The 27,355-nt window shown below is 47.3% G+C and overlaps 1 protein-coding gene across 1 annotated transcript in view; it reads right to left on the minus strand.

Moving 5' to 3' along the window:
- TMCO4 (transmembrane and coiled-coil domains 4) overlaps window positions 1–27,355 on the minus strand; it is a 34,391-nt gene that overhangs the window by 6,280 nt on the left and 756 nt on the right. Inside the window, exons 2-13 of the mRNA XM_087944798.1 lie at window positions 25,166–25,353; window positions 22,301–22,475; window positions 20,583–20,610; window positions 19,308–19,440; window positions 17,137–17,234; window positions 16,632–16,775; window positions 15,333–15,452; window positions 12,293–12,457; window positions 10,049–10,185; window positions 6,615–6,699; window positions 2,640–2,757; window positions 1–106 (exon numbers count right to left, since the gene is read on the minus strand). The exon at window positions 1–106 is cut by the window's left edge and continues 12 nt beyond it. Of these exons, the coding sequence (XP_087800924.1) occupies window positions 1–106; window positions 2,640–2,757; window positions 6,615–6,699; window positions 10,049–10,185; window positions 12,293–12,457; window positions 15,333–15,452; window positions 16,632–16,775; window positions 17,137–17,234; window positions 19,308–19,440; window positions 20,583–20,610; window positions 22,301–22,475; window positions 25,166–25,341 (1,485 nt within the window). The 5' untranslated portion in view covers window positions 25,342–25,353. The remainder of the gene's footprint in view (window positions 107–2,639; window positions 2,758–6,614; window positions 6,700–10,048; window positions 10,186–12,292; window positions 12,458–15,332; window positions 15,453–16,631; window positions 16,776–17,136; window positions 17,235–19,307; window positions 19,441–20,582; window positions 20,611–22,300; window positions 22,476–25,165; window positions 25,354–27,355) is intronic.

Here is a 27,355-nt window from a genome sequence, read left to right on the forward strand (position 1 = left end):
ATCCACATTCACCATCCGGCGGTCATCCAGGCAGACGGGCTGAAGCCCTGCGACGTTCAGCTGAATGGACGCGGTGCGGTAGACGAATCTCAACAGCCAGTCTCCCCTGGTGGAGGAAGAACGAGACAGGGAGGATCTTGTGCTTCTCTGGCCGCCTGTGCAGACAGCAGCGGAATCGGACGAGGGTCCTGCATCCGATGGAGAGATGGGGCCAGGACCATCTGGGAGTGGGGTGCTGCCTCCGAGCCTTCACAGTCTGGCAGCGGTGAGGGAGAAGAGCAAGGGGAGCCTGTTCCCAGCGCCTGTGTGCACAGAGCTGCTAGAAGGCCGAGAGCAGCTGAGACAAAAGGGACGACTCGGGAGTAAGGCTAGGAGATGATTGCCCCTCCCATAAGGTATAAAGGACAGGCCAGGGTGAAGAAACCTTTGCAGGAAGCAAAGTCGTTCACTCTGTTCGGATTAAACCTTGAAGCTCTGTGTGGACTTTGTACTTCGGTTGGCTTTTTACAGTTCATTTGGCACTCTAGTTGTTTGGGGCAATTCAAAGGAGAGAAAGGTGGGTGCTTATCTCGAGGGACTGTTTGGGACTCATTACGGGCTGGGAAGGCACATAATTCCCAGCGTTGAAATAAAACAAGAGTTGTTTGGACTAAGCGTGTGGACTAAGCCTTGGTCAGAACAGTGGAACGGGGCTGGATTCACATCCTAGCTAGAGTCTGGAGAACACGTGTGGGACATGGGACTGACATCTTTAACAACAGAAAGGCTACCAGCCAGAGCCCAGGATGGGCCGAAGATGCAATCTGCCGAAATGGCAGTAGGCCACAATTCTCTTTCCATTCACCCAAGACTGGCCACAAAGGAGATTTTAAATCCCAGAGCCTTCCTGATTCTATCTCGCCAGTCATCTGCAAACAGGTTAACTGTCATTGTGCATGCAGTTCCTATATTTTGGGACACAGGTCCCCCAATCTGTGGGCTGCGGCCCATGACCGGGATGTGGCCCGTTCAGAACTGGGTCACGCAAGTGGCTGGCCGCCAAGCTGATTAACAGATTAACAGAGTTGGAAGAGACCTTGTAGGTCATTTAGTCCAACCCCCCACCCAAGCAGGAGACCCTACACCATTCCCGACAGAGGGCAGTCCAGTCTCTTCTTGAAAGCCTCCAGGGATGAAGCTCCCACAACTTCTGAAGGCAACTTCTGTTCCATTGTTGGTTGATTGTTCTCCCTGTCAGAAAATTTCTCCTTATTTCCAGGTTGAATCTTTCCTGGATCAGTTTCCATCCATTATTATTCCTTGTCTGGCCTTCAGGTGCCTTGGAGAATAGCTTGACCCCTTCCTCCTCTCTGGGGCAGCCCCTCAAATACTGGAAGGCTGCTCTCCTGTCTCCCCTGGTCCTTCTCTTCCCTAGACTAGCCAGGCCCAGCTGTAAAGGTTATGGACCACTGCTTTGGGATATAGATTAACCAGGGGGGTGGGGACACGAGGACGACTAAATTTAATCTTCCCAATATTAAATCCAACCAAAGAGATCTCCTTTCAGAACATGGGTGGAAACTAATCAAGGAAAGAAGCAGCCTAGAACTAAGGAGAAATGTCCTGAGAGTAAGAACAATTAATCAGTGGAACAACTTTCCATCAGAAGTTGTAAATGCTCCAACACTGGAAGGTTTTAAAAAGATGTTGGATAACCATTTGTCTGAAATGGTATATAGGGTTTCCTGCCTGAGCCTCTAAGGTCCCCTTTCCTGCCTCTAAGGTCCCTTCCAACTATTCTATTCTATTCTATTCTATTCTATTCTATTCTATTCTATTCTATTCTATTCTTTTTCTATTCTATTCTATTCTATTCTATTCTATTCTATTCTATTCTATTCTATTCTACTCTACTCTATTCTATCTTTCTTCTATTCTATTTTTTTCCTATTCTTTTTTCCTATTCTATTCTATTCTCTTTATTCTATTCTATTCTATTCTCTATTCCGTTGCTTCATTCCAATATCTGTTCTGTTCTGTTCTATTCTATTCCATTCCATTCTATTCTCCTTCCTTCTTCCCTCCTTCTATTCTATTCTATATTGTATTCTATTCCTATTCTTTCATTACTCTATTTCATTCTATACTATATTCTATTCTATTTTCTGTTATTCCATTCCATTCCATTCCCTATTTGTATTCCATTCCATTCCTACTCTCTATTCTATTCTATTGTTTATACCTATTCTATTCTATTCTATTCTATTCTATTCTATTCTATTCTATTCTATTCTTCTTCTATTCTATTTTTTTCTATTCTATTCTATTCTATTCTATTCTATTCTATTCTATTCTATTCTATTCTATTCTATTCTCTATTCCATTACTTCATTCCAATATCTATTCTATTCTATTCTGTTCTGTTCTGTTCTGTTCTAATTCTTATTCTTATTCTTATTTCTATTCCTATTCCTATTCCTATTCTATATCATCAGCCTAAAGCCTGCAGCTATCTCCTGGGTAAGAGTTGAAGTCACAGCAGAGGATCAAAATTTGAAAAGCCAATTTTCATGGAAATTAGGAAACTTCCTGTGAGAGGAAAACAGAGAAAAAAAGAAAATGTGCTTGTGTGTCTGCTCCACTGTTGGGACCAACAATACCTGCAGAAGCCATTGATGATCCTGCCTGAAATGACTTTGGTGATCTGTTTCCAGGATTTGGGATCGCCTTCTACCGGGGCCCCCAGCAGCACCACGTCTTCAACGATCCCTTCGCAATCTGAAAGAGACCCACACCAAGATCAGCCCCGTGCAGGGGTGGGATTCAGCCGGTTCGGACTGGTTCAGGATGAACCGGATGTTATGTTTGCATCTGGTTTGCCGAACCAGTAGTTGAACCGACCGGCTGGCCCCGCCCACCCCCTCCCAGGAGTCTCCACACGGCCCGTTTTGGATGCAGGTGACTGCAGGGTCCACGCAGAGGCTCTGGGAGGGCGAAAAATAGGCCTTCTGGAAGTATTCCTTCAGTCTTTTTAGTTGTCAGCAGAAAGGGAGTGGGGGAAAGCAGTGCATTCCTTAAATGCCTCAGATAATTGCTAGGCAGCCGAAGCTGTTGGCGCGCAAGATTATTACTGGAGAGCATGATTGATGACTCTTGGCTATGGATGTGTCTCATTGGAGAATATACATCCACGGGGTGGCGGGAAGACCAGGGTCAAGGGTGAAATGAATGTATCTTAGTGTCGGCTGCAACCAGGAAACGACGACATGTCAACTCCTAATAAATCAATTTATTTTTTTTACTCTGAAAGATGCGGCTAGAGACTAGTGAGTTGAATGGGGGTGATTGGAGCCCTGACATGGGTCTGTTTCCAGCTTCTAGAAGGCCTCTAGAACCTGGGGGAGGCCGTTTTTTCCCTCCCAGAGGCCCGAGGGAAGCCTCCGGACTATGGGGAAGGCGAAAAAATGGCCTTCCCGGAAGTTCTGGTAGGCCATGCCCACCAGGAACCAGGCAGCGAACCGCTTGCTGGGATTTTTGAATCCCGAAGGAACCCGTTGAGCTTCTGATCCTCCTGCAGGGATCCAGCCCCACCCCTTCAGAGGAAAGCCTGAGGTCTAAAAACCACTAGAAAGGCAGGATCCCTTCCTCTTCTTTCTATTGTCCTTCCTTGGGAAGACAATCCAGATTGATCCATTGAAGCTGAGTTGGGATCGGGGATCGGCCGTCTTAAAATAGAATCGGTTGCTTTCTTTTCACGTCACCGCAGGCCGTCCTCAATTTCCGGCCACAGTTGAGCCCAAGATTTCTGTTCTTAAGTAAGACGCTGGTTGGGGGGGGTGAATTCCTCCCCATTTTACGACCTTTCCTGCCACAGTTGCTAAGTAAATCGCTACAGTGGTCTAAAGTTAGTGCCCCCGTCGTTAAATGAATCTGGCTTCCCGGCCGACTTTGCTCGTCAGAAAGTCGCAGACCCTGGGACACAGCGACCGTCATAAATAGGAACAAGCGTCGGATGTTGCGACGGTCGTAAGCATGGTGTCAGGATTCCAGCAATCGCCCTAATTAAATCATGATTCTCGAGCCAAACTTCAATAAATTTTAACAGATTTATTACAGGCAACATACTGGCTAAAAGTTCTGTTGCTAAGTGAGATAGTTGTTAAGTGAATTTTGCCCTGGTTTACACCCTTTCTTGCCATAGCTGTTAAGTGAATTGCCGCAGTTGTTTAAGTTATCAAGGTGTCAGGATTCCAGCAGTCGTTCTAATTAAATCATGATTCTCGAGCCAAACTTCAAAAAACTTTCAAAGGATTCATTAGAGGCAACATAGTGGCCCTGCCCTGTATGAAGCCAACTCTGGCATAGGTAATTTACAGTCCCCTGTGACCCTGTTTTCCCCCTTCCCCCTGGGTGTGTCATAAACCAGATTCTCCAATTGAGCCCATTCACAGGCTGGGTGTCATCAATCACGTTCTCCAATTGAATATATTCCCAGGCAAAAGCTCTGGTAGTTTAGTTACAACCTTTTAAAGAGAAGAGTTGGAATGTACTTTCGCTTCCCCCCCCCTTTTTTTATGGCAACTACTAAAACAGGCATAGGAATGTTTTAGGAGTTGACACGTGGAAAAATGATCTTAAGCACTTTCTTCAATGCTGTCGTAACTTCGAACAGTCACTGGAGAAACTGTTGTAAGCTGGGGACTGCCTATACCACAGCTACCCAGCCGAACAAAACTAAAAAGACGAAACTAAAAAGAAAGTCCCAAATAACCAAATAAAATAATTTATTGCCAGGTGCCATAAGGCAGAACGCTAATCCTGGCTGTGTGGAAACTTATAAACAACTAATTTCTGCTGTTTTCCATATATTCTTTTGGTTGGCTTTTTTGGTTTTGGTTTTCTGTTTTGTGATTATTTTTCATTTGCCGCTGTGCTCAGCTTCCTTCCCACTGGAGGAAGCGTCTGCCTTTAAGAACGACGGAAACAGAACTCAGAATTTGTAGGCCACACACGTTGCAACGATCCTGGAATCTCAAAAAGCTGCAACTGAATTGTCCTGGAATCATGACGGTAACTGTTGGGATGGGAAAGATAATTCTCTGGCAGAGAGAGAGGAGCACTGGCTACCAAGGCAACAATCCAAGGTTAGAAACCTCGAGCAATGCAGAGCCAAATTCTCTCTCTCTCTGTCTCTCTCTCTGAAATCTTCTGGAGGAAAACTGCCTCCTGCAGACCTGATCCATAAATCTCCCTTCCTCGGCAGGATAAAAATGAAGTCAGACATTGCAATGGCGATATATTTTAGTTAGGCAAGATGGAGAATTATTGAGTCTGTCATCTGCACCTCTATAACTGTCTGGTTTGGCTCTGCAACCCAACAGGACAGACACAGACTTCAGAGGTTAGTTAGGACTGCAGAAAAAAACAATGGCTACCAACCTGCCTTCCATCGAGGACCTGTATAAAATGCACGAGTCAAAAAGAGGGCTGTGAAAATATTTACAGACCCCTCACATCCCGGACATAAAGTGTTTCAACTCCTACCCTCAAAACCACGCCATGGAGCACTGCACACCAGAACAACTAGACCCAAGGACAGTTTTTCCCCCCAATGCCATCACTCTGCTAAACAAACAATTCCTTCAACATTGTCCAACTATTTACAAAGGCTGCACTACTATGACTATTAACCTTCTCATCACTCCTTATCCCATCCCCTCCCACTCGTAACTGCATGACGGTAACTGTCACTTGTATCCTTACAATTTATATTGACTGTTTCCTAGTATAATTTGATTGCTTATTTTTATGACTATATTCTATTTACTATGACTATATAACCCTATGACTATCATTAAGTGTTGAACCTTATGATTCTTGATAAATGTATCTTTTACTTTATGTACACTGAGAGCCTATGCACCAAAGACAAATTGCTTGTGTGTCTCTCTTGGCCAATAAAGAATTCAATTCAAAATTCTATTCTATTCTTCTTCATTCCATTTCATATTTTCTATTCTACTCTATATTCTATTCTACATTCTACATTCTATATTCTATATTCTACATTCTACATTCTATATTCTATATTCTATTCTGTTCTATGTTCCATGTTCCATGTTCTATTCTCTATTTTATATTATTTTATATTATTTTATATTATTTTATATTATTTTATATTATTTTATATTATTTTATATTATTTTATATTTTATATTTTTTTATATTGTATTCCATTCCATTCCATTTTATTATTTGCAAGAAGCCAGAAGGCTGAACCACCTCTGACTTTTCCACAGCACCCACTGCATCTCTCAAGCAATTGTAAGGACTTAATTCCTTCCCTTTTTTTTGCCAGCCAAGAGAAGAGCGGGGTGCTGTGGGAGGGGGAGGCATCGTTAATACCTGGATCTCAGTCTACAAGGATGACAGATGGTGGGTCAAGAATGAGGATATTTTAAGGGAAAGAGAACAGGCTGGAGAGGAAGTTCGTGGGATGAACAAAAATCGTTGCTGGGGAGATTGGAGCTGACATCGGTTTGGTCGTCCGCATCGAGAAGTTGCAGGGGGGTGGGGTCAGCTTCAGAGCAGGAACCCCAAAACTGGAAGTGGGGTGGTGGTGGCTGCTGTCCTACCTTTCTCCTTGGCCATCTCCTGCAGGCAGAAGTAGATCACTCTGGCGCCAAGACTGAACCCAACCAGGGTCACCGGCCGCTTGCCCTACAAGAGGAGGGGGGACAGGAGGAAAAAATGAGAAGAGGCCTCTTGTTTTGTTTTGTTTAAAAAAACAGATATCCGACACATATAAGCAAACAAACAGCTGTCAAGTGTCAAACTCGAGGCTCGTGGGCCAGATCCATTCTGCAAGGGGTGGGGGGCTGCTCTGAAAACAGCAAAGGACCGGCCCACGGCGCCTCTGCCATTGAAAAGGGAACTTGGAGAGCCATGGGGCACGGGGGAGTGTGCATGCCACCCCGGCTCAGTTTTTGCTGGCAGAAGGGCTATCAAAACAAACTAAAAACAAAACAAAAGGAGAAATATTTCCCTTTTTACATTGGAGCATGCAAGAAGAGACAGGAAAGGAGAAAGGGAAAGAGGAAAGGCAAAGAAAAAGAAGAGATGGGAAGAGAGCCAAGATAGAATAGAATAAGAATGAATAAGAATAAGAATAAGAATTAGAATTGAATAAGATAGGATAGAATAGAATAGAAAATATGGAATGGAAAAGAATTAGAATTAGGATGGGATGGGATGGGATAGGATTCTTTATTGGCCAAGTGTGATTGGACACACAAGGAATTTGTCTTGGTGCAAATGCACTCAGTGTACATAAAAGTAAAGATACATTTGTCAAGAGTCATAAGGTACAACACTTAATGATAGTCATAGGGTATATAGTAAATAGAATATAGTCATAGGGTACAATAAGCAATCAAATCATACTAGGAAACATACAAATCAAAGGCAGGAAAAAGAAGGAAAGCTGGGAAGGAAGAAGAAAGAAAGAAAGAAAGAAAGAAAGAAAGAAAGAAAGAAAGAAAGAAAGAAAGAAGAAAGAAAGAAGAAAGAAAGAAGAAAGAAAGAAAGAAAGAAAGAAAGAAAGAAAGAAAGAAAGAAAGAAAGAAAGAAAGAAAGAAAGAAAGAAAGAAAGAAAGAAAGAAAGAAAGAAAGAAGAAAGAAAGAAAGAAAGAAAGAAAGAAGAAAGAAAGAAAGAAAGAAAGAAAGAAAGAAAGAAAGAAAGAAAGAAAGAAGAAAGAAAGAGGAAAGAAATAAAGAAAGAAAGAAAGAAAGAAAGAATTAATTAATTCTTTATTGGCCAAGTGTGACTGGACACACAAGGAATTTGTCTTGGTGCATAGGCTCTCAGTGTACATAAAAGTAAAGATACATTTGTCAAGAGTCATAAGGTACAACACTTAATGATAGTCATAGGGTATATAGTAAATAGAATATAGTCATAGGGTACAATAAGCAATCAAATCATACTAGGAAACATACAAATCAAAGGCAGGAAAAAGAAGGAAAGCTGGGAAGGAAGAAGAAAGAAAGAAAGAAAGAAAGAAAGAAAGAAAGAAAGAAAGAAAGAAGAAAGAAGAAAGAAAGAAAGAAAGAAAGAAAGAAAGAAAGAAAGAAAGAAAGAAAGAAAGAAAGAAAGAAAGAAAGAAAGAAAGAAAGAAAGAGAAAAAGAAAGGAAAAGAAAGAAAAAGGAAGGGAAGGGAAGGAAGGGATATTATCATGAGAGGAGGGAGGGTCTGAGGAAGGGTCTGCCTCAGCCCTTGGCAGGTGCTTCCCTGACATGAGTGACATCGAGCTGGCCATGCTCACCCCGGCGACACCCCCCCCTCCCCGAGATAAAACACAACTCTGAAATCGAGTTGGACAACCCCTGAGCTATCGTGTTTCTAGTCCTCATTTTGGGAGATGCAAGTCGATGTTCCCCCAGGATGTGGGTGGTGAGAACAGGGCCTCCAGGAAATACCCTGTGGCAAGATGGCTGCCGGATAAAAGCGAGGACTAGAGGCCGAGAAGAGGCTTGTTTGCTTTCAGGCTATCTGAAACGATGCGGTCCTTTTCCTAATCGAGTTTTATATTTTTCCACCCATGGTAGCAGTGAGTTTGGGGTGGGGGGAGAATAATAGGCCAGGTGGGGGAGCTGCATCTCAACACCCTCCTTACTGGGAATCCTCCGGCTTTGGAAGGAGAATGTGTGTTGCCAAGCCTGGATTTGGTTAAGATGGTGGATTGGTTTACACCTGGGTTATTCATATTAATCCAGTTTCCCCCCGCTTTCAGCTCCTAAGTGTGTCAGACAAGAGGGGGTTAAATTGGTTGCTTGCTGATGAAATTAACCCCCTGATTATTTCTTGTTCCAGGACGTGATTTTTCTTGGAAGCCATTTTTTGACTTGGAAGCCGCCACCTTAAGTGCCTGGGAGTTTCATACGGATTCATACCAGTGGTGGGATTCTACCAGCTTCCCTACCGGTTTGGGAACCGCGCACTTTGCGTGTGTGTGGGTGTGTGTGCAGATTTCCAAGCACCAGCTGAGGCTCTGCCGCGCCAATCAACTGAGAGGATCAAGAAAAGCGCAGGGAGCGGGTGAAAAGCGCCAATCCTGCGCTCTTCTCTTCTTTTGCCTCGGAGCTTTTGGGCCGAACCGGTAGCATTTCACCACGGATTTAATCCCCGGATATAAACCAATCCACCATCTAGCCAGATTCAGGCTTGACACGTGCATTTCTACCAACAGGAAGGCAGGCTCTGTGTTATGGCCACCTTTCCTGAAATAACAAATAAAAGAGATTAACGTGGACGATATATATGCCTTTAAAGAAACCCTGTCAAGCAAAGAGCGTTTCTCAACCTCGGCTACTTTTAAGATGGGTAGACTTCAACTCCCAGAATTCCCCAGCGTGTAAGGTTTAAACCAGGGTTGTGTTGTGGTTCGCCGGCAGCCTGTGCAGACGGCAGCAGAGTCGGACAGTGGGGAAGAACGGGAACCTGTCCGGGAGTCTGGGGAGGACTCGGACCAGGGTCCTGCGTCCGATACAGAGATGGGGCCAGGGCCACCTGGGAGTGGGGTGCTGACTCCGGAGCCTGGCAGCAGCAAGGCCGAGGAGTAAGGGGAGCCTGTTCCCAGTGTGCGTGTGCGCAGAGCTGCTAGAAGGCGAGAGCAGCTGAGACAAAAGGGGCAACTCGGGAGTAAGGCTTGGAGGTGATTGGACCTCCCATAAGACATAAAGGAGGAGCAAAGGGACAGGAGCCTTTGCAGGAAGCAACTTTGTTCATACTGGTTAGTTTGAAACCTGAAGCTCTGTGTGGACTTTGTACTTCGGTTGGCTTTTTACAGTTCATTTGGCACTCTAGTTGTTGGCAGCAATTCAAAGGAGAGAAAGGTGGGTGCTTATCTCGAGGGACTGTTTGGGACTCATTTACGGGCTGGGAATGAACATAATGCCCAGCGTTGAAATAAGAGTTGTTTTAACTAAACGTGTGCTTAATTACAGTCTCAGGAAGCCTTGGTCAGAACAGGTTGGAGTGGGGGTGGGGGCAGATTTTCTTCGGCTTACCTGCCGCCGGCTGAGAAGTATCTGCGCCATGTGTTTTCCCACCTCAGTGGAGCGATGGAGACACACACCCCAGGGGTTGTCGATCACACCAGCCACCGCCAGCAGCGAAGCAGGCCAGGTGAGGGCCGTCACAATCCCTGGGAGGAGGCAGAGCCAACGGGAGGGGTGAAAAAAAAAATCCAGAGAAACGCCTGGGGGAGCCCGGCGTAGCCTTGTGAAGCTGTGTGATTTCAGCTGCCATCATCCCCAAGGGACTAAGCCCACTTGGGGGTGAGAATGGGAGGCAAAGAGCCACTGTGTCCACTTAGCAACGGAGATGTAAAGGGAGAACTGGGTTCATCCTTGAACAGGAGAAGAAAGAGATGGTTCCTCTATGTCTAGTTTAATGAAAAGAAGCCATATGGGATGACCCAAAGGGGCGTGGCACAAAAGCACAAAAGTAGGTAAAGTCCCTTTAATTGCCTCCAACTTGGGCCCCAATGTCCAGTTATCATCGGCTGGAGAAAAAACTCTCCCAAGAACAGTTGTTTAAAGGGAAGAAATTCAGTCCGAACCCAAAGTACATCTAGATTATAAATAAAAACCAACACAAACCACTTGCTGCAGCAATTAACAAGACAGGGCAGGATAAGGAATTGCAGAATTCAAAAGATAACGAAACACACACAGTTGGGAGGACGCCAGAACCCAGATAAGACGTGACAAAGATAATTCACGCTTTGCTTCCAGCAAGGAGCTGTGCGCAAACACCCTCTTTATCCTGTTTTCCCAGCTGCAGTTAATGAAGGGAGTCAGGGCCTTTTTCTCCCCTGTAACCCATGTTGCTCCCTTATCCATTCCTCCCTGTGTGCTCTAGGATGAAGAGGGGATGGGCCTGGGTCTTCTCTGAATGCCCAGCCGGACTATGCCCTTCCCCAGTTTCCTCCACAGCCACCAGAGCCACACTCCCACTCCCTGTTCGCTGTTTGACCTCCCCCTCGGAATCAGATTCCAACAGGGGCATGATACCATGATCCAATATCTGAGGGGCTGCCCCAAAGAAGAGGGAGTCAAGCTATTCTCCAAAGCACCTGAGGGAAGGACAAGAAGCAATGGGTGGAAACTAATCAAGGAGAGAAGCAACTTAGAACTAAGGAGGAATTTCCTGACAGAACAATTGATCGGTGGAACAACTTTCCTCCAGAAGCTGTGAATGCTCCAACACTGGAAGTTTTTAACAAGAGATTGGATAACCATTTGTCTGGAGTGCTGTAGGCTAAGCAGGGGGTTGGACTAGAACAGGGGTCCCCAACCACCGGTCCGCGGACCGGTACCAGTCCGCGGAACAAGTCCTACCAGGCCGCTGGTTGCTGGGCGCCGCCATCTTTTTGATGAAAAAGTGCTTCCGGTGAGCTTTTCCGGGTAGAAAGCTCACCGGAAGCACTTTTTCATCAAAAAGATGGCGGCGCTCAGCTGATGCCGGTACCGGGCCGTGGCGCCCAGCTGATGCCGGTACCGGGCGCGGCATAAAAAGGTTGGGGATCACTGGACTAGAAGACCTCCAAGGTCCCATCCAACTGTGTTATTCTATTCTGTTTTTTGGAGATGTCACGAAAACTATCCAGGCAGGCTGGTGAAGTCATAGAACATAGGACAGAGTCGGAAGGGACTTTGGAGGTCTTCTAGTCCAACCCCCTGCTTGGGCCAGAGACCCTAATTTACCATTTCAGCAGGGGTGGGCTTTAAATTTTTACCAAGGGGTTCTCTCCCTGGTTGCTGGGTGGGTGTGGCCATGGTGGGCGTGGCCTAGTAAGCCGCCTGCACCATGACATGCGGAGGGGGGGGGCGTTTTTGCTTTCCCCAGACTCCTGAGGCTTTCCTCGAGACTCCGGGAGGGCGAAAACAGCCTCCCCGGACTCCGGAGGCTCTCTGGAAGCTGGAAACGGGCCCATTTCCGGCCTTCCCAAACTTCCAGGAGGCCTGTTTTTCACCCTCCCTGAGCCTCCACACACACCCTGCACTTACCTGCATCCAAAACGGGCCACGTAGGGACTCCTGGGAGGGGCAGGGTGGGTGGGAGTGGGATTTGGGGGTTGTCTGAACTGCACAGAATCTTAGCTAGGGGCTCTCCTGAACTCCTGCGAACCCCCAGGAGCCCACCCCTGCGTTTCAGCCAAGACCCCCCAAGCGGAGCTCAGCTTAAAAAGAGCCACGCTGGTTTTTCCACCCCAAAACAAGGCCTCCCTCAGCCCCTCACTCACTCACCTGCCAAGACGGTGTACTTCAGGGCCTCCTGAGCGACCATGTTGACCAGCCCATTCCACAAGGTGTCCAGGGCGCTGCCCAGCTCCAGCAGGTATTTGGATTCCCAGGCTAGGCAGTATTGCTCCTTGGACTGTAAGAGGCTGCTCCAAGGAGCCGTGAAACTGCCTGCCAAGGGACAAAGGAGGGAGAAAAAGGTGTGAGGACAGGGTGCGAAGGGGGCCTCTCACCACCGAGCCTCAGGTGTGGCTCCTGGTCCTCTTAAGGGCAGTGCGGGGCTTTGAATGGGCCACCCTGAGCCCTCAAAATGCTGCAGTGAGGAGGAGCATTCTTAACATAAGCAGAAAGACGTGTGTGTGTGTGTTGTGAGAAAGAGACAGAGACACAGAGAGAGAGAGAGAGAGAGAGAGAGAGTGAGAGAGAACAGAGACGGAGAGAGAGACAGAGAGAGAGAGAGAGAGAGAGAGTCAGTAGAGAGAGAAAGAGAGAGAAGAGAGGGAGAGAGAGAAAGAGACAGAGAGAGAGAGAGTGAGAGAGAAGAGAGAGAGACGAGAGAGAGACAGCGAGAGAGAGACAGAGTCAGTAGAGAGAGAAAGAGAGAGGGAGGGAGGGAGGGAGAGAAAGAGACAGAGAGAGAGAGACAGAGAGAGAGAGGTAGAGTGTGAGAGAGAACAGAGAGAGACAGAGAGAGAGAGACAGAGTGAGAGAGAGAGGGAGGGGGAGGGAGAGAAAGAGAGGGAGAGAGACAGAGACAGTAGAGAAAGAAGAGAGAGAGAGGAGAGAGAGACAGAGACACAGAGAGAGAGACAGAGAGAGAGTGTGTGTGTGAGAGAGAGAACAGAGAGAGATGGAGAGAGAGACAGAGTGAGAGAGAGAGACAGAGTCAGTAGAGAGAGAAAGAGAGAGAGAGAGAGGGAGGGAGAGAAAGAGAGGGAGAGAGACAGAGATAGTAGAGAAAGAGAGAGAGAGGGAGAGAGAGACAGAGACACAGAGAGACAGAGAGAGAGAGAGAGAGAGTGTGTGAGAGAGAGAGAGAGATGGAGAGAGAGACAGAGTGAGAGAGAGAGACAGAGTCAGTAGAGAGAGAGAAAAAGAGAGAGAGAGAGGGAGGGAGAGAGAAAGAGACAGAGAGAGACAGAGACACAGAGAGAGAGACAGAGAGAGTGTGAGAGTGAGAGAGAGAGAGAGAGAGGTAGAGTGTGAGAGAGAACAGAGAGAGACAGAGAGAGAGAGACAGAGTGAGAGAGAGAGAGAGAGAGAGGGAGGGAGGGAGAGAAAGAGAGGGAGAGAGAATCTGTGAGGGAATGAATTCTTGCCACAGGATGTCAGCTGTCCTGTTATACTTTACCCATTTTCCTTCCCAAAAGTATAAACACCAAAAACACACAAACTTGGCACAGCTCTGGAGTTTCCTGAGCAAAACTCCACCTAGTTAAACTTGATTTCCCCCTTTGGCCATTCCCCTGAGTTCATTGTGTCATTGAATTAAATACACTCCCTTTGTCATGGGGACAGACTGGCGTGGCTTTGGAAGGTTGACAGCAGGGTCTCACCATCCGCAAACGGGGTCCATTCCTCCTCCCCATAACATTCCATCCAACACCCCGCACCCCAATTGTTGTCAAGCTGAGAGTGAAGAAGCAACTATGTGAACGACACAGGAGTTATAATCCAGGAGAGGGATCCAGTCCTCGACTTACGACCAGAACTGAGGCCAAAATTGGCCCCACTGTTCAATAATCCTCAGTTGGAGATAAAATTTATTCAAAAATAGTCTTCAAAAGAAAGCAATACAGTCCGAACTTAATGAGCAGATAGAGGTGAAATAAAAAACCAAAACAAACTACAATAAAGGAATTTCCACAACAGACCAGGATAAGTAATTACCAACTTCAAGGAAATAACAAGGCAGAGTCTGTTGGAAGGACGCCAACCAAGATAACTTCAGCCCAAAATAACACACACTTTGCTTCTGGCAACGCTGTGTTTTAACCGTCTCTCTTATATACTATTCTCCCCAGCTGCAACCAATGAGGGGGATCATGGCCGCTTCCTCTCTCGTAAGCCAAGTTGTTTCCTTCTCCGTTCCTCCCTGCGGGTCCTAGGATGAAGAGGGGATGGGCCTGGTTCTTCCTCTGACTGCCCAGCCGGCCTCTGCCCTTCCCCAGCCTCCTCCACAACCTCTGGAGCCACACCTCCACTCCCTGTCGGTTGTTCCTCCTCTCCCTCAGAGTCCGATTCTACCAATGGCATGACCCAAGTCCGTCCGGAATAGTTGTCTGCTACATCTATTCATCCCCGCCCCCTGCCTTTTATCCCCAGACCTAGGGTGGGGCTTCGCTAGCAGTGGTGGCTCTTCCGGCCCAAGGACTGGCCCATAGATTTCCACTGCTCTCCTCTCCTCTGCCTTCTGCGCATCCGCAGTCAGGCACTAGGCCCAGCTGTTCCTCCTCTTCCTCATCAGCCACCTCCAGACCTGGGAGCTGTTGACTCTCCATCTGAGGGGTGACGGACGGCCCAGTCTCCACCTCCATCTCTCTCTCTGTCTCTCTGCCAGATCCGCTCCCTCTTCCCCGTCCTAGGTTGCCCTGATGCGGTGAGGTGAGAGCTCCTCCTTCTCACAACAACTGTCTCTCCCTTGCCAAACACCGAGGTCATTCACATCTGTGGTATCTCACCCAAGAGAGAATTTCCTCCACCTCGGGAGGCCATTGATCAGGAAAACAAAACGGTGCAAAAGTGAAAGAGGAATGCTTGTCAAACAAAACAAAGGCGAACTGTTTTATAGCCAAGTGTGTTATAGAGCAAGGACTGAGGTCAAGGGAGGAAAATCGATCCGCAGTAAAAGAGGGGGGAAAAAAATTAAATTTGCTACGAGCGAGGAGCTCAGAATATTTAGAAATATTTAGAAAGGGGAAACTGTACTGAACATAAAACGGCCCCATATTTCTTTATAGTGATAAAGGATAAAGATCATTTAAAAGTATTAATTGGCCGTCTTTTCATATCCACCGTATTTGGGGCTGCAGATGGGAGCCCTTACCGTATTTCCCCGGAGAAAGCCAGCCAGTGATGGCAATGGTGATATGGAGCTGCTTCTCTTCGGTTAAGGGAAGGAATTCGAATTCTTCAATGGCTCCCACGCGCTTTTTCATCTTGTACCCTAACAGAGCACACAAATATACAGTTCATACGGTACATTTTCTAGACTCTTCAAAACACTCGCCACAGCCTTTCTCCAAACCAGAACCTTGGATCACACCAGGCCTGTAGTGATGTTAATAACAAAACGAAACAAAACCTTAGGGCAGACCAGAAGCCTTGGTGGATCACCTCTGTGTGAAATAACAGAACAACAGAGTGGGAAGGGACCCTGGAGGTCATCTAGTCCAACCCCCTGCTCAACCAGGAGACCCTACACCATTTCTGATAGGAGGCTGTCCAGTCTCAACCTCCAATGTCGAAGCACTCACAACTTCTGGTGGCCAGCTGTTCCATTGGTTAACTGTCCTCCCTGTTAGGAAGTTTCTGCCCAGGTTGCTTCTCTCCTCGATTAGTTTCCCTCCATTGTTTCTTGTCCTGCCTTCTGCTGCTTTGGAGAATAATTTGACCCCCCTCTTCTTTATGGCAGCCCCCCCCCCCCGAGTTAGCTCGCAATACTGCATTCTAACCAGAAGGGAGGGAGGAACGAAGATAGCAAAAGCACTTAGACTTATATACCGCTTCACAGTTGCTTTTACAGCCCTTTCTAAGCGGTCTACAGAGTCAGCCTCTTTCCCCCATCAATTTGGGCTCCTCATTTTACCCACCTCGGAAGGATGGAAGGCTGAGTCAACCTGGAGCCAGTCGGTTAGCATCGAACTCCTGGCAGTGGACAGAATTAGCCTGCAATACTGCATTTTAACTACTAGGAGGGAGGGAGGGAGGGAGGGAGGAAGGAAGGAAGGAAGGAAGGAAGGAAGGAAGGAAGGAAGGAAGGAAGGAAGGAAGGAAGGAAGGAAGGAAGGAAGGAAGGAAGGAAGGAAGATAGCAATAGTACTTAGACTTATACACGCGTCACGGTTGCTTTTACAGCCCTTTCTAAGCTGTTTAGAATCCGCCTCTTGACCCAAACAATCTGGGTCCTCATTTTACCCACCTCGGAAGGACGGGAGGCTGAGTCAAGCTTGAGCTTGTTGAGACTCCAACTGCCAAACTGCATGCAACCGGCAGTCAGCAGAAGTAGCCCTGCAGTACCGCACTCTCACCACTGCGCCACCACGGCTCTTGTGCCGAAAGTCAAAGGGACCAGAAGAGACTCCTGCACCCGTTTTCCTCCTCCTCCTCCTCCCGAGAGCCTTACCCACAAGTCCTGCTCCAGCGGCTCCAAAGAGCGAACCGATGATGGCCGCCCCAGCTGCTGACCCCAAGGCCGTGGCCCCAGCGGTCCCGATGATGGCCGCTGCTCCGGTAGCCACCAGGGGCGCTGCAAGCCCTCCGGTCAGGCCTGAACAGGAAACAGGAAGATTTTCAGTTCCCAGAAGAGTCAAAAACAAACCAGGTTGGGGTTAAGCCGCGTTCAGGACTCGTTTGCTCGCTCGCCCCAGAGACGGCCCAGAGTCTGTTGCTCCCTACTACAGGTGGCCCTCGTCTTACAACCGTTTGTTTACTGACTGTTCAAAATTACAATGGCCCCGAAAAAAAAGGGACTTAGGACCGTTCCTCACACCGAGGAACTGAGATTTTGGGCTCAGTTGTGGTTGTAACTCGAGGACTACCTGTCCCAAGACTCGTCGCCGGATTGCTGGGGAACGAGGTGGCCAGACTCTGTGCCGTTTGGGGGAGGAGAGTCCAAAGATCTCACTTACCGATGACCGTCCCTCCGCCCACGGTCGCCAAGCCAATCAGCAGGTAACGCTTCAGCCTCTTCCTTCTCTCCTTCTTCTTCCGCTTGTTTTCATCCATTCTGGGGGGTGACAGGAAGAAGAAAGCAAAATAACTTTCTTCCCTATCAGCAAACGGACCCTAATTAACGGCACTGATGGTGTTACCTAGTATGGTCATGAAACGTCTGCAAGGAATCAAGCACGCTCAGAGAGCCCCAAGGACCCCACAGTTCCTTCCTTCCTTCCTTCCTTCCTTCCTTCCTTCCTTCCTTCCTTCCTTCCTTCCTTCCTTCCTTCCTTCCTTCCTTCCTTCCTTCCTTCCTTCTATTCTTCTCATTGTCTTCCTTATTTCTTCTCATTTCCTTCCTTCCTTCCTTCTATTCTTCTCATTGTCTTCCTTATTGCTTCTCATTTCCTTCCTTCCTTCCTTCCTTCCTTCCTTCCTTCCTTCCTTCCTCCCTCCCTCCCTCCCTCCCTCCCTCCCAAACCCCAATCCCTACTAGCACTGATAACGTTACCTAATTTGGGTTATGAAACGTCTTCAAGAAAACAAACAAGTTCAGAGAACACCAAGGACCCCTCCATCCCTCCCTCCCTCTTTCTCTCTCTCCCTCCTTCCTTCCTTCTTTCTTTTTCTTTCTTTCTCCCTTCCTATTCCTTCCTGTCTCTCCTTCCCCTCTTTCTCTCTCTCCCTCCTCCTTCTTTTCTTCTTTTTCTTTCTTTCTCCCTTCCTATTCCTCCCTTCCTTCCTGTCTCCTTCCCTCTTTCTCTCTCTCCCTCCCTCCCTCCTTCCTTTTCTTTCTTTCTCTTCTCTCCTTCCTATTCCTTCCTTCCTTCCTGTCTCTCCTTCCCTCTCTCTCTCTCTCTCTCTCCTTCCTTCTTTTCTTCTTTTTCTTTCTTTCTCCCTTCCTATTCCTTCCTTCCTTCCTGTCTCTCCTTCCCTCCCTTCTCCCTCCTCCCAAACCCCAGCCCTCACCAGCACGGATGATGTTACTAGTTTGGGTAGTGAAAGGTCTGCAAGAAAAAAAAGCAAACTCAGAGAGCACCAAGGATGCCACAATCCTCCTCCTCCTCTCTGCATACTCCACTCCCTTCTCCCTATGGATGGAGTTACCTAGTTTGGTAATGAAACGTTTACAAGACATCAAGCAAGCTCAGCGACCACCGAGGACCCCACAAAATTAACTTCCTCCCTCTACCTCACATGGCACCAAAGAGGTTTTCACTTTTGTTCTCAAGAGTGTAAATGGACACGTCAGAAAATGAAATCCGATGCACAAAGCAAAACTTACCTGTCAGGTAGCTCCTATTTCCCAAGCAGCTTTGTAGGACAAAAAAAAACAGCAAAGATGAAAATACAGAAGGGCTGTAGGAAGTTCAGGAGGGCTGTACTTCATAACGGTGTGTTAAAAGCAGATTGTTTTAATTCATACCCAGCGTTGTTATTTATTTTTTTAAGCAAGACCCACAATTTCAATAAGACAAAAGCTGGACGGGCTCAAACGGCTACAAAAGCCAGAGAAATTTCCCCCCTTTTTGGAGAGGAAAATCCCACCAGCAAAATTAATCTCCACCCACCCACCTCCTTTGGCTGCAGGCAGCTTTTTGAATAAAACAGACAAGGAAGGGATTAAAACATGGAGCTGTTTTAATCGTCTTCTTGTAATGCAGGGGTGTCCAACCTTGGCCACTTTAAGACTTGTGGACTTCAAGTCCCAGAATTCCTCAGCCAGCTTTGCTGGCTGAGGAATCTGGGAGTTGAAGTCCACAAGTCTTAAAGTGGCCAAGGTGGACACCCCTGTTGTAATGCATGGCCTGGTTGAAGTCTTTGACTGCCCTTGATTATTTAACCTCAGCTCTTGGCTGGGGAAAAAAATAGTTTCAACTGTAAACAGTTATGTTTCTTTTCGGTTTTTGTGGGGAAAAGAAGCTTCTGTAACCCGGGAGAAAGGAAAGAAAAGGGATACAGAGGAAGAATGCCACTTTTTGCCCTTGAGATCCGAGTTTTGAAAAGCAGCATCTCTTTTATCGGCTCTGATTAAAATATCTGCACGAAGCAAATATTTAAAACACACGTATGTTTTTTTTTAACCCCCCTAGCTGGGCAGTATAGATTATTTCGTGGCTGGCCCAAAGGCCTACGAGAAACCTACTCCGATTCCGCCTCTTTTTCGTCCTTCAGACATTCAAGGAGATAGTCCTCAGCGTCTTCCAGTTCTGCCAATGGGATCGTCAGCAACCCGGCCACGTGGGACACAAGCACCCGCATGCGAGCATCATAGGAGCCTAGACAAACAAGGCAGGAAGAGGGAGCATTGGAGAAGCTAGTTCTAAGCAAAAATAAAATAAAATAAAATTTGGGCAAAAATACATAAGTGGATAGGAAAACATTGTAGACTTTTTAAACCCGAACCTTTTTCTATCAGGGATAGTGCCAGAAAAAAATTGATAAAACAAAATATATATTTAATATTGTATGTGTTAACAACAGGGAGGATTATATTTGTGCAGTACTGGAAAAATGAAGAAATACCACGAGACGAAGAGATAAATATGAGCCGTGGTGGCGCAGTGGTGAGAATGTGGTACTGCAGGGCTGCTTCTGCTGACTGCCGGCTGCCTGCAATTTGGCAGGTCGAATCCCACCAGGCTCAAGGTTGACTCAGCCTTCCGTCCTTCTGAGGTCGGTAAAATGAGGACCCAGATGGTTGGGGGCAAGAGGCTGACTCTGTAAAACCGCTTAAAGAGGGCTGGAAAGCAGCGTGAAGCGGTATATAAATCTAAGTGCTATTTGTATTAGGAACTGTGGGGGCACAGTGGTTAGAATGCAGCATTGCAGGTTAATTCTGCCGACTGACAGCAGTTCGACCCTGAGTGGCTCAAGATTGACTTGTCCTTTCATCCTCCCAAGGTGGGTAAAACGAGGACCCTGATGGTTGGGGGCAAGAGGCTGACTCTGTAAACTGCTTAGAGGGGGCTGTACAAGCAACGGTGAAGCGGTGTATATGTCTAAGTGCTATTGCTAATTAGGAAGATACTGGGTTGGGCAGAAATGGACAGACTTACACTGAAGATTAAACAGAAAGAAAATAAAGAATATTATCAAACATGGAACTTATTCTACTAGTTGTTGGAAAAAAGGGGTGGAGAATAAGAACAAAAAGCAAATTAAATAACCCAGACAACACAAAGTTTATTAAGCACTAACAAAATATAAACAATAGACAATCAATAAAACTTTTTTTTTAAAGAAGCTAGTCCTCACCGACTTGTGACAGAGGAAGGAGAAAATTTCCTAAAATCTCTCATCGATTGTCTGGTTTCCCCCAAATTTACCCTACATGAGCTCTTTTTGCTTTGCCTCCCTGGTTAAACGCTCATAAAAACAACGGAAGAAAAGAAAAAAACGGGCCCTCAACATCACTTACCATCCTTGAGAGAAAAGGAGACCAGGTCCTAAAAGAGAAAGACGTGGGAGAAGCGGTGAGGGTTTTTTTGTTTTTGTTTTAAAAAGGAAACAAGGGCATTCCCCAGAAAGTCTGAACGTGGGTCGGTTGGCGAGAAGGCAGCCTCCTCCCCTCATGGAAAAGAGAAGGGAAACGGGGAGGTTTGTGCGCGGCACCTCCATGCCCAGAGGTGCTGCACTTTTGGGGGAGCAAAAGGAAGGAAAGGGTACCGCCTCCTGCAGTGTCTTTCAAAGTCCTCCTTAATTCAGAAAGAATCAACCACACCCACCGGTAAGCTTAGGACGGGTGTGTGTGTGTATGTGTGTCAAACTCAAGATCCATCCCTTGGGGTGCTTAGATCCGGCCCATGGGGGGTGAGGCCGGAAACAGCAAAGGACTCTGGCCTGCCAGCAAAAATGGAGCATGGGGGGGGTCTTGCACAGCTCCCCCCCACCCCGGTGCCCCGCTTTTGACTGCGATGGCTCCTGTGGCCCCCTGACAGAGAAAATGGAGCTGAGGAGGGGGGGGCTGCAGGAAGCTGTTGTGGCTGAAAACGGGGGCACTCCGTTGTCGCTGGCAGGTGGCTATCAAAACAAAACAAAAGGAGAAATGTTTCCCCTTCGGCATCTGAGCGTGCAAGAAGGGGCGGGAAAGAAAGGGAAAGAGGCAAGACGAAGAAGGAAGGAGGGAAGAGGGGAAGAGAGCAAGGGAGGGAAAAGAAGGGAAGAGGGGAAGGAAGAAGGAAGAGGGAAGGAAAAAGGAAACAGGGGGAGGAAGAAGGAAGGAGAAGGAAGAGGGAAGGAAAAAGAAGGAAAGAGGGGAAGGAAGAAGGAGAAGGAAGAGGGAAGGAAAAAGAAAAAAGGAAGGAAAGAAAGAAGGAAGGGAATGGAAAGACGAAGAAAATGATGGGAAGATGGGAAGAGAGCAATGAAGGAAAAAGAAGGGAAGAGGGGAAGGAAGGAAGGAAGGAAGGAAGGAAGGAAGGAAGGAAGGAAGGAAGGAAGGAAGGAAGGAATGGAAAGATGAAGAAAAAGAAGGGAAGATGGGAAGAGAGCAAGGAAGGAAAAAGAAGGAAAGAGGGGAAAGAAGAAGGAAGGAAGGAAGGAAGGAAGGAAGGAAGGAAGGAAGGAAGGAAGGAAGGAAGGAAGGAATGGAAAGATGAAGAAAAAGAAGGGAAGATGGGAAGAGAGCAAGGAAGGAAAAAGAAGGAAAGAGGGGAAGGAAGAAGGAAGGAGGAAGGAAGAGGGAAGGAAAAAGAAAAAGGAAGGAAAGAAAGAAGGAAGGAATGGAAAGACGAAGAAAATGATGGGAAGATGGGAAGAGAGCAAGGAAGGAAAAAGAAGGAAAGAGGGGAAGGAAGAAGGAAAGAAGGAAGGAAGGAATGGAAAGATGAAGAAAAAGAAGGGAAGGTGGGAAGAGAGCAAGGATGGCAAAAGAAGGAAAGGAGAAGGGAGAGGGAAGGAAAAAAGAAGAAAAGGCAGGTAAGAAGGAAGGGAGGGAGGGAGGGAGATAGATTATAATGAGAGTGAGGGAGGGTCTCAGGGAAATCCTGCCTTAGGACCTGTGGTGCCCCCAACAGGTGCCCCCGACCTAAGTCCTATGCCACGCCCCCAGCCCTCCGAGGTCAAACACAACCCTGATGAAACTGAGTTTGACATACCCCTGGCTTAGGACAAAACAGCAAAAGACTTTCCACTCACCCGCATAACAGAGCCGGGCTGATCCGCCAGGAGCGGCTCGCTCAGAAGAATCCGAGCGAAGGTCTCCGTCCCTTCAGCCCCCAGACCTCCGGCAAAGGCCAGCATGGATGGCATCACGGTGTCCGACAGCTCCAGCCACCTGACCAGGTTCTCCACCACTCCCGTCCTGTAGGCGCTGTGGAGCCGAAGGCCAAGAGAAACGAGATCACGGCGTGGCATTTGCAACCCGCGGCCAACGCTCACACTGGCTCATCCGTCGGGGAGGGGTAGCGTTGCTTTGGGGAACCAAAACGCTACTCAGGTACTCCTTCGCTTGTAACAGTTCACTGAGAAGTGGCCATGTTGGTGTTAGCTGGATGCAGCCGATATTAAAATACATCATTCCTTGCCCCCTTGACCCTGGTCTTCCTCCCACCCACCCCCTGGATGTATATTCTCCAATGGGACACATCCATAGACAAGAGTCACCAATCATACTCGCCAGTAATATTCCGGTGCTCCGACAACTTTGGGCTGCCAAGGCGATTATCTAGGCACTTGAGGAATGCCCTGTTTCCCACCCACTCCCTTTCTGCTTACCAAAGACCAAAGGAGTATCTTTTGAGTTGACATAGTGACTGTTCAAAATTACGACGGCACTGAAAAAAAAAGCGACTTATGGCCGGGTTTTTTTTTTTTTACACTTGCAACCACTGCAGCATTCCCCGTGGTCCCGCGATTAAAATTTGACAACTGGCTCACATTTATGACCATTGCTGTGTCCCAAGGTCATGTGTGATCTCCTTCCGACAGGCAAAATCAGAGCCAGAGTCACTTAAACAACTGTGTTACTAATTTAAGAACTGCAGAGATTCACTTAACCATGGTGGCAAGGAAAGTCATAAAATGGGGCAAAACTTACCATGTTTTCCCACCAAATAAGACCCTGCCTTATATTTTTTGGCCACCAAAAACAGGCACCAGGTCTTATTTTCGGGGCATGTCATCTACTGACTAACCTCACTTGCGCACGTCATTTCTGGCCTCCTTTTCGCTGTCAGAGGCCTTCAGGAACTTCTTCTTCTGCAGCCGGCAAGGCTCCCCTGAAGGCCTCTGCAGCCGATAAGAGAGCTCTGGATCGATCCTGAGCTTTGTTACCAGCTACAGAGGCCTTCAGGAAAGCCTTGCCGTCCGCAGAAGAAATGAGCCAGCAAGGCACGTGTCGGGATGTGCGAGGCCTGGATACAATTGTCTAAAGATAAGTAGTAGGGTGGCTCCACACACACCTATCCCCACCCTAGAGTAATGTTTACCGGTGCACTCTGGAGTGGGAGGGATCTTAATTAGGGCTTATATTGGGTGCACATATAAAAAATCAAGGTAGGATTTACTTTCGGGGTAGGTCGTATTTTTGGGGATACGGGGTACTTAACAACTGTTTAGCCTAGCAACAGAACTGTGGTTGTAAAGTGAGGATTTACCCGGAGAGGCGTATAAATGATGAGTCAGCCAATCCAACCTATCCTTATCCTGCTTTAATGTACATATAAAATTTTCCTCACAGGAAAATAAAGGGAGCCTGGCCTCGTAAACAATGGCATGTTAACATTGTTTAGCCTTAACCGTCCGTCGATCGCCTTCTTCTGCAAAATGCTAAGCCAGGTCTGGCCTTTCCCACTTTCGTAGAGGCCAAACTCTTTTTTTTTCTATACAAAAACCAGGCTCTTTCCTTTTGTCACCGACAAAGGGAAAAAAAAAATCAATAATCCCAAGCAGAGGCCGAACAAAACATCCCTTGAATTTTTTTTGTTGTGATGCTTTCTCAAGAGCTGGGAGGAAAACCAGCAAGGAGACGCTTGGGAGTGGACTACCACCGGTTTGCCCCGGTTTGGGCAAACCCTTAGCTAACCAGTAGCTAATTTTATGGGTGGTTCGGTGAACTGGCAAATCCCAACCCTGGATGGCCCAACCACCCCTCCCCTCCCAGGAGTCTCCACGCAGCCCGTTTCGGATCCCAGGTAAAAGTGCAGGGCCTGCACAGAAGCTCAGGGTGGAGGAAGGCTGGAAATAGGCCCACTTCTGGACTCCAGAGGGCCCCCCCAGGCTCTGGAGTCGGGGAGGGTGAACAACAGGCCACCCCGAGGCTCCGGAGGCTGGAAACGGGCCCATTTCTGGACTCCAGAGGGCCTCCAGAGCCTGCGGAGGCTGTTTTCGCCCTCCCAGAAGCTTGAGAAAAGCCTCCGGAGCCCGGGGAGGGCGAAAACACCCGCCCTGCCATCGTGCAGGAGGCCGGCTAGGCCACACCCACCCTGGCCACGCCCACCCAGCAACCAGGCAGAGAACCGGTTGCTAAAAAATTTTGAAGCCCACTGTTAGGGATGTAAGTCACCTAACAGTTGGGTTGGAAAATATATAAACCAGGATAGACATTTTAATGCTGTTTCTTTAAGGGAATGCTAAAATTGTAATTGGGTTCCTCAAACGGCCATAAGACGGAGCCAGAAACCTGGGTTGTTCTGTTCTGTTGTTGGTAGTTGGTAGTTGCTAGCTGCCCTGTTGCTGAGAGTATGTACCTGCATTTCTCTATTGACTGTCGCTGATCATTGTTAGTCTTGGATTTGATGTAAGTCTGTTACTGAACTGTTTATGATACTGGACTTTGTTATTGGATTATCCCTGGACTGAAAACTGACTGCTATAACCGTGAATGACTTGGACTGTGTTTGGACTTTGCTTAACCGTTTTACTGGAAAACCTACATTTTACTATACAGTGTATCTGTGTGCTGGTTGTGTGATATTCCTCACCACTCTCACTACGTCTCCCAGTGTGCGCTCATTCTCCTAACGGGGAATTATCTCAACACCCACCCCTGAGGCCGCTCACCTTTCTTCCTGGTCTGGAAACAACGAGGCCAAGGAAACCGCACAGAGAGCTGCGTAGGCATATTTCCCCGGCTCTCCCAACTGCGCGCCTGGACCCGTCCTTGGCCCTGTGTCTTCTTCTTCCTCCTTCGGCCGGCTTCTCCAGGGCCTCCAGCCTGGCCGGGGATCAGCAGACATGTCCGTCTGTTCCTGCCAAGGGACACAAAAACACCAAAATAAGAATGCAAGAAGAATCCCTCAGCATCCTTTATTTAAAGCAGGTGGGTCAGCAAGCGGGCCACAAAGGCATCCCTCCTTCCTAGAGATAAGACTGCTTCTTCCTAGGAAGGCTCCCAAGCTTTTCTTGCAGCGATTTGGGCTCCAACTTTCGAGGGCAGGTCAAGGGACTTCTGGAAAAACTGCACTGAAGAAGCAACGCAAGAAACATTGCCCTCCTCACAGCTGCAGAAACCCCAGGATAGACTGCCTCTGCACCCGAAGGCTCCACTGCCTTCCCATGGCAGTCCCTAGACATCACTTGATTTTGTTTCTGTTTGCTGAACAAATTAATTCGCTTTCCTCAGAGAGTGGAGGAAGCAGATTATTGAAAGCAAACAAGGACCATTAAAGTGAACCGAATGAGTTTTTCACTGAGCCGGTGAAACCTTTGGGGTGAATGCAGCCAACATCACAGCCAGCTTGGTCCAAATCCAGGTAAGCAACAGGAGGTCCTCACCAAAGTCTTCCAGGCACAGCTATCTACAAAAGAGCACACCCAGCCCAGCCTACTCTATCTCCCCCTCTCAGTAAGGAGAAAGGTGATAAGGGAATTCCTTCCTTTTGCACACTGCCAATTCATCACAAAATGGAAACTTTTGTCCTCTGTGTTGGAATTACCACAGGTCATAATCTGGTTTACGGGGGGAAAGGCGCTTTCCTGATCAGAGGTGTTGCTAACCAGCCGGTATAGATAATAACCCTCGAAGCAGCTATCAACAGACATAATAATAAAACGGTAAAAATCTCAATTACTCGAGGAGAGAATGAACTTTGTGTCACCAAGTCTTCTGACTGGACTTTCAGGACCACGATCTGCTCCACTTCGCTTCACCCCACCCTTCAGCCCGCCTTCTCTTTCGTGTGACCTCAATCCAAGAAGCCGGAAATGTTTCCGATAGCGTTTGGCGTCCTCACAAAGGGATCAGGAACATAAAAAACTGCTTTTAATAGATCCAGTAGGATCCCAGGACACGAGAAAGCATGACTCATGACTCCTGGTCATGAGAAAGCAGTTTGATTTGTTCTGAAAACAACTTTCCACAGGCGGGAAGTCGTATCCTCAAAGCAAGCAGTTGTTCATTTCTTGCAAGCATGGAAATTCAAATCAACTCGTGACAAGCTCACAGCTGACGTTTCCAACTTGTTTCTGCTTTTAGACCAGGTCGCTTGGAGGTTAATTTTTTTGTGCATTTTGTCCAATGCAAGACAGGTAAAAAAAACTGATAACATCCACCTGGTTATTTTCTCACTTCCTCCTGGCTTTGCAGGACCGCACCTTTCTGTGGATGGGAATGGTTTGAGTTCTTGGCAAGGTGTGCTCTCTCTTTAGATGATATTCAGATTGTGTTTCTGTGAAAGCCTCTTGTATTATCCACTCCCTGGTTCTGGACACAGACTAATGACCTTCTTACCTAACTCACAAAAATCCCTTTCCCCCCCTCTCTCTCCATTTCAGTCTTGGAAGTCTTCTACAACCTTGGGACCAGAAATGATGTCTGCCAATCATGTTTCTGAACTTGATTGATCTTGAGGACTAGTAACTTGACCTGGCTATGTCCTGATCTATGGATCGTTACTTACCAGCACTCTTTGCAAATCAGGATATCATAACTTAATATTAACATTTGCACCGGATTGTGCCAAAAACCCGTTTGCCATCAAGGTCTTTCTGATTTGGGATTTTAAACCTTGCTCTGAATAGCCGCGTGATAAAAATGTCCGGATGTCAGTAAATGGTTTTCTCCACCACCACCCCTTTTTGGACATTTGTGATTATTGTTCATTCCGATCTGGGTGATTTTAATTACTCGGCATTTATTATTCTGAGCAATTTATTGGGGGAGTGGGGGTCCCAGGATTTTCTGCAGAGACATCACTGCCTGGGGTGCAGGTTGTGCTCCCCCCAATATCTGGGGCTTGGGAGGGTCCCCTT

The sequence above is a fragment of the Notechis scutatus genome, chromosome 16 (assembly GCF_049901735.1).
Source record: "Notechis scutatus isolate UNSWTSFEM ecotype Mainland chromosome 16, rNotScu1.2, whole genome shotgun sequence".
NCBI lineage: Eukaryota > Metazoa > Chordata > Lepidosauria > Squamata > Elapidae > Notechis > Notechis scutatus.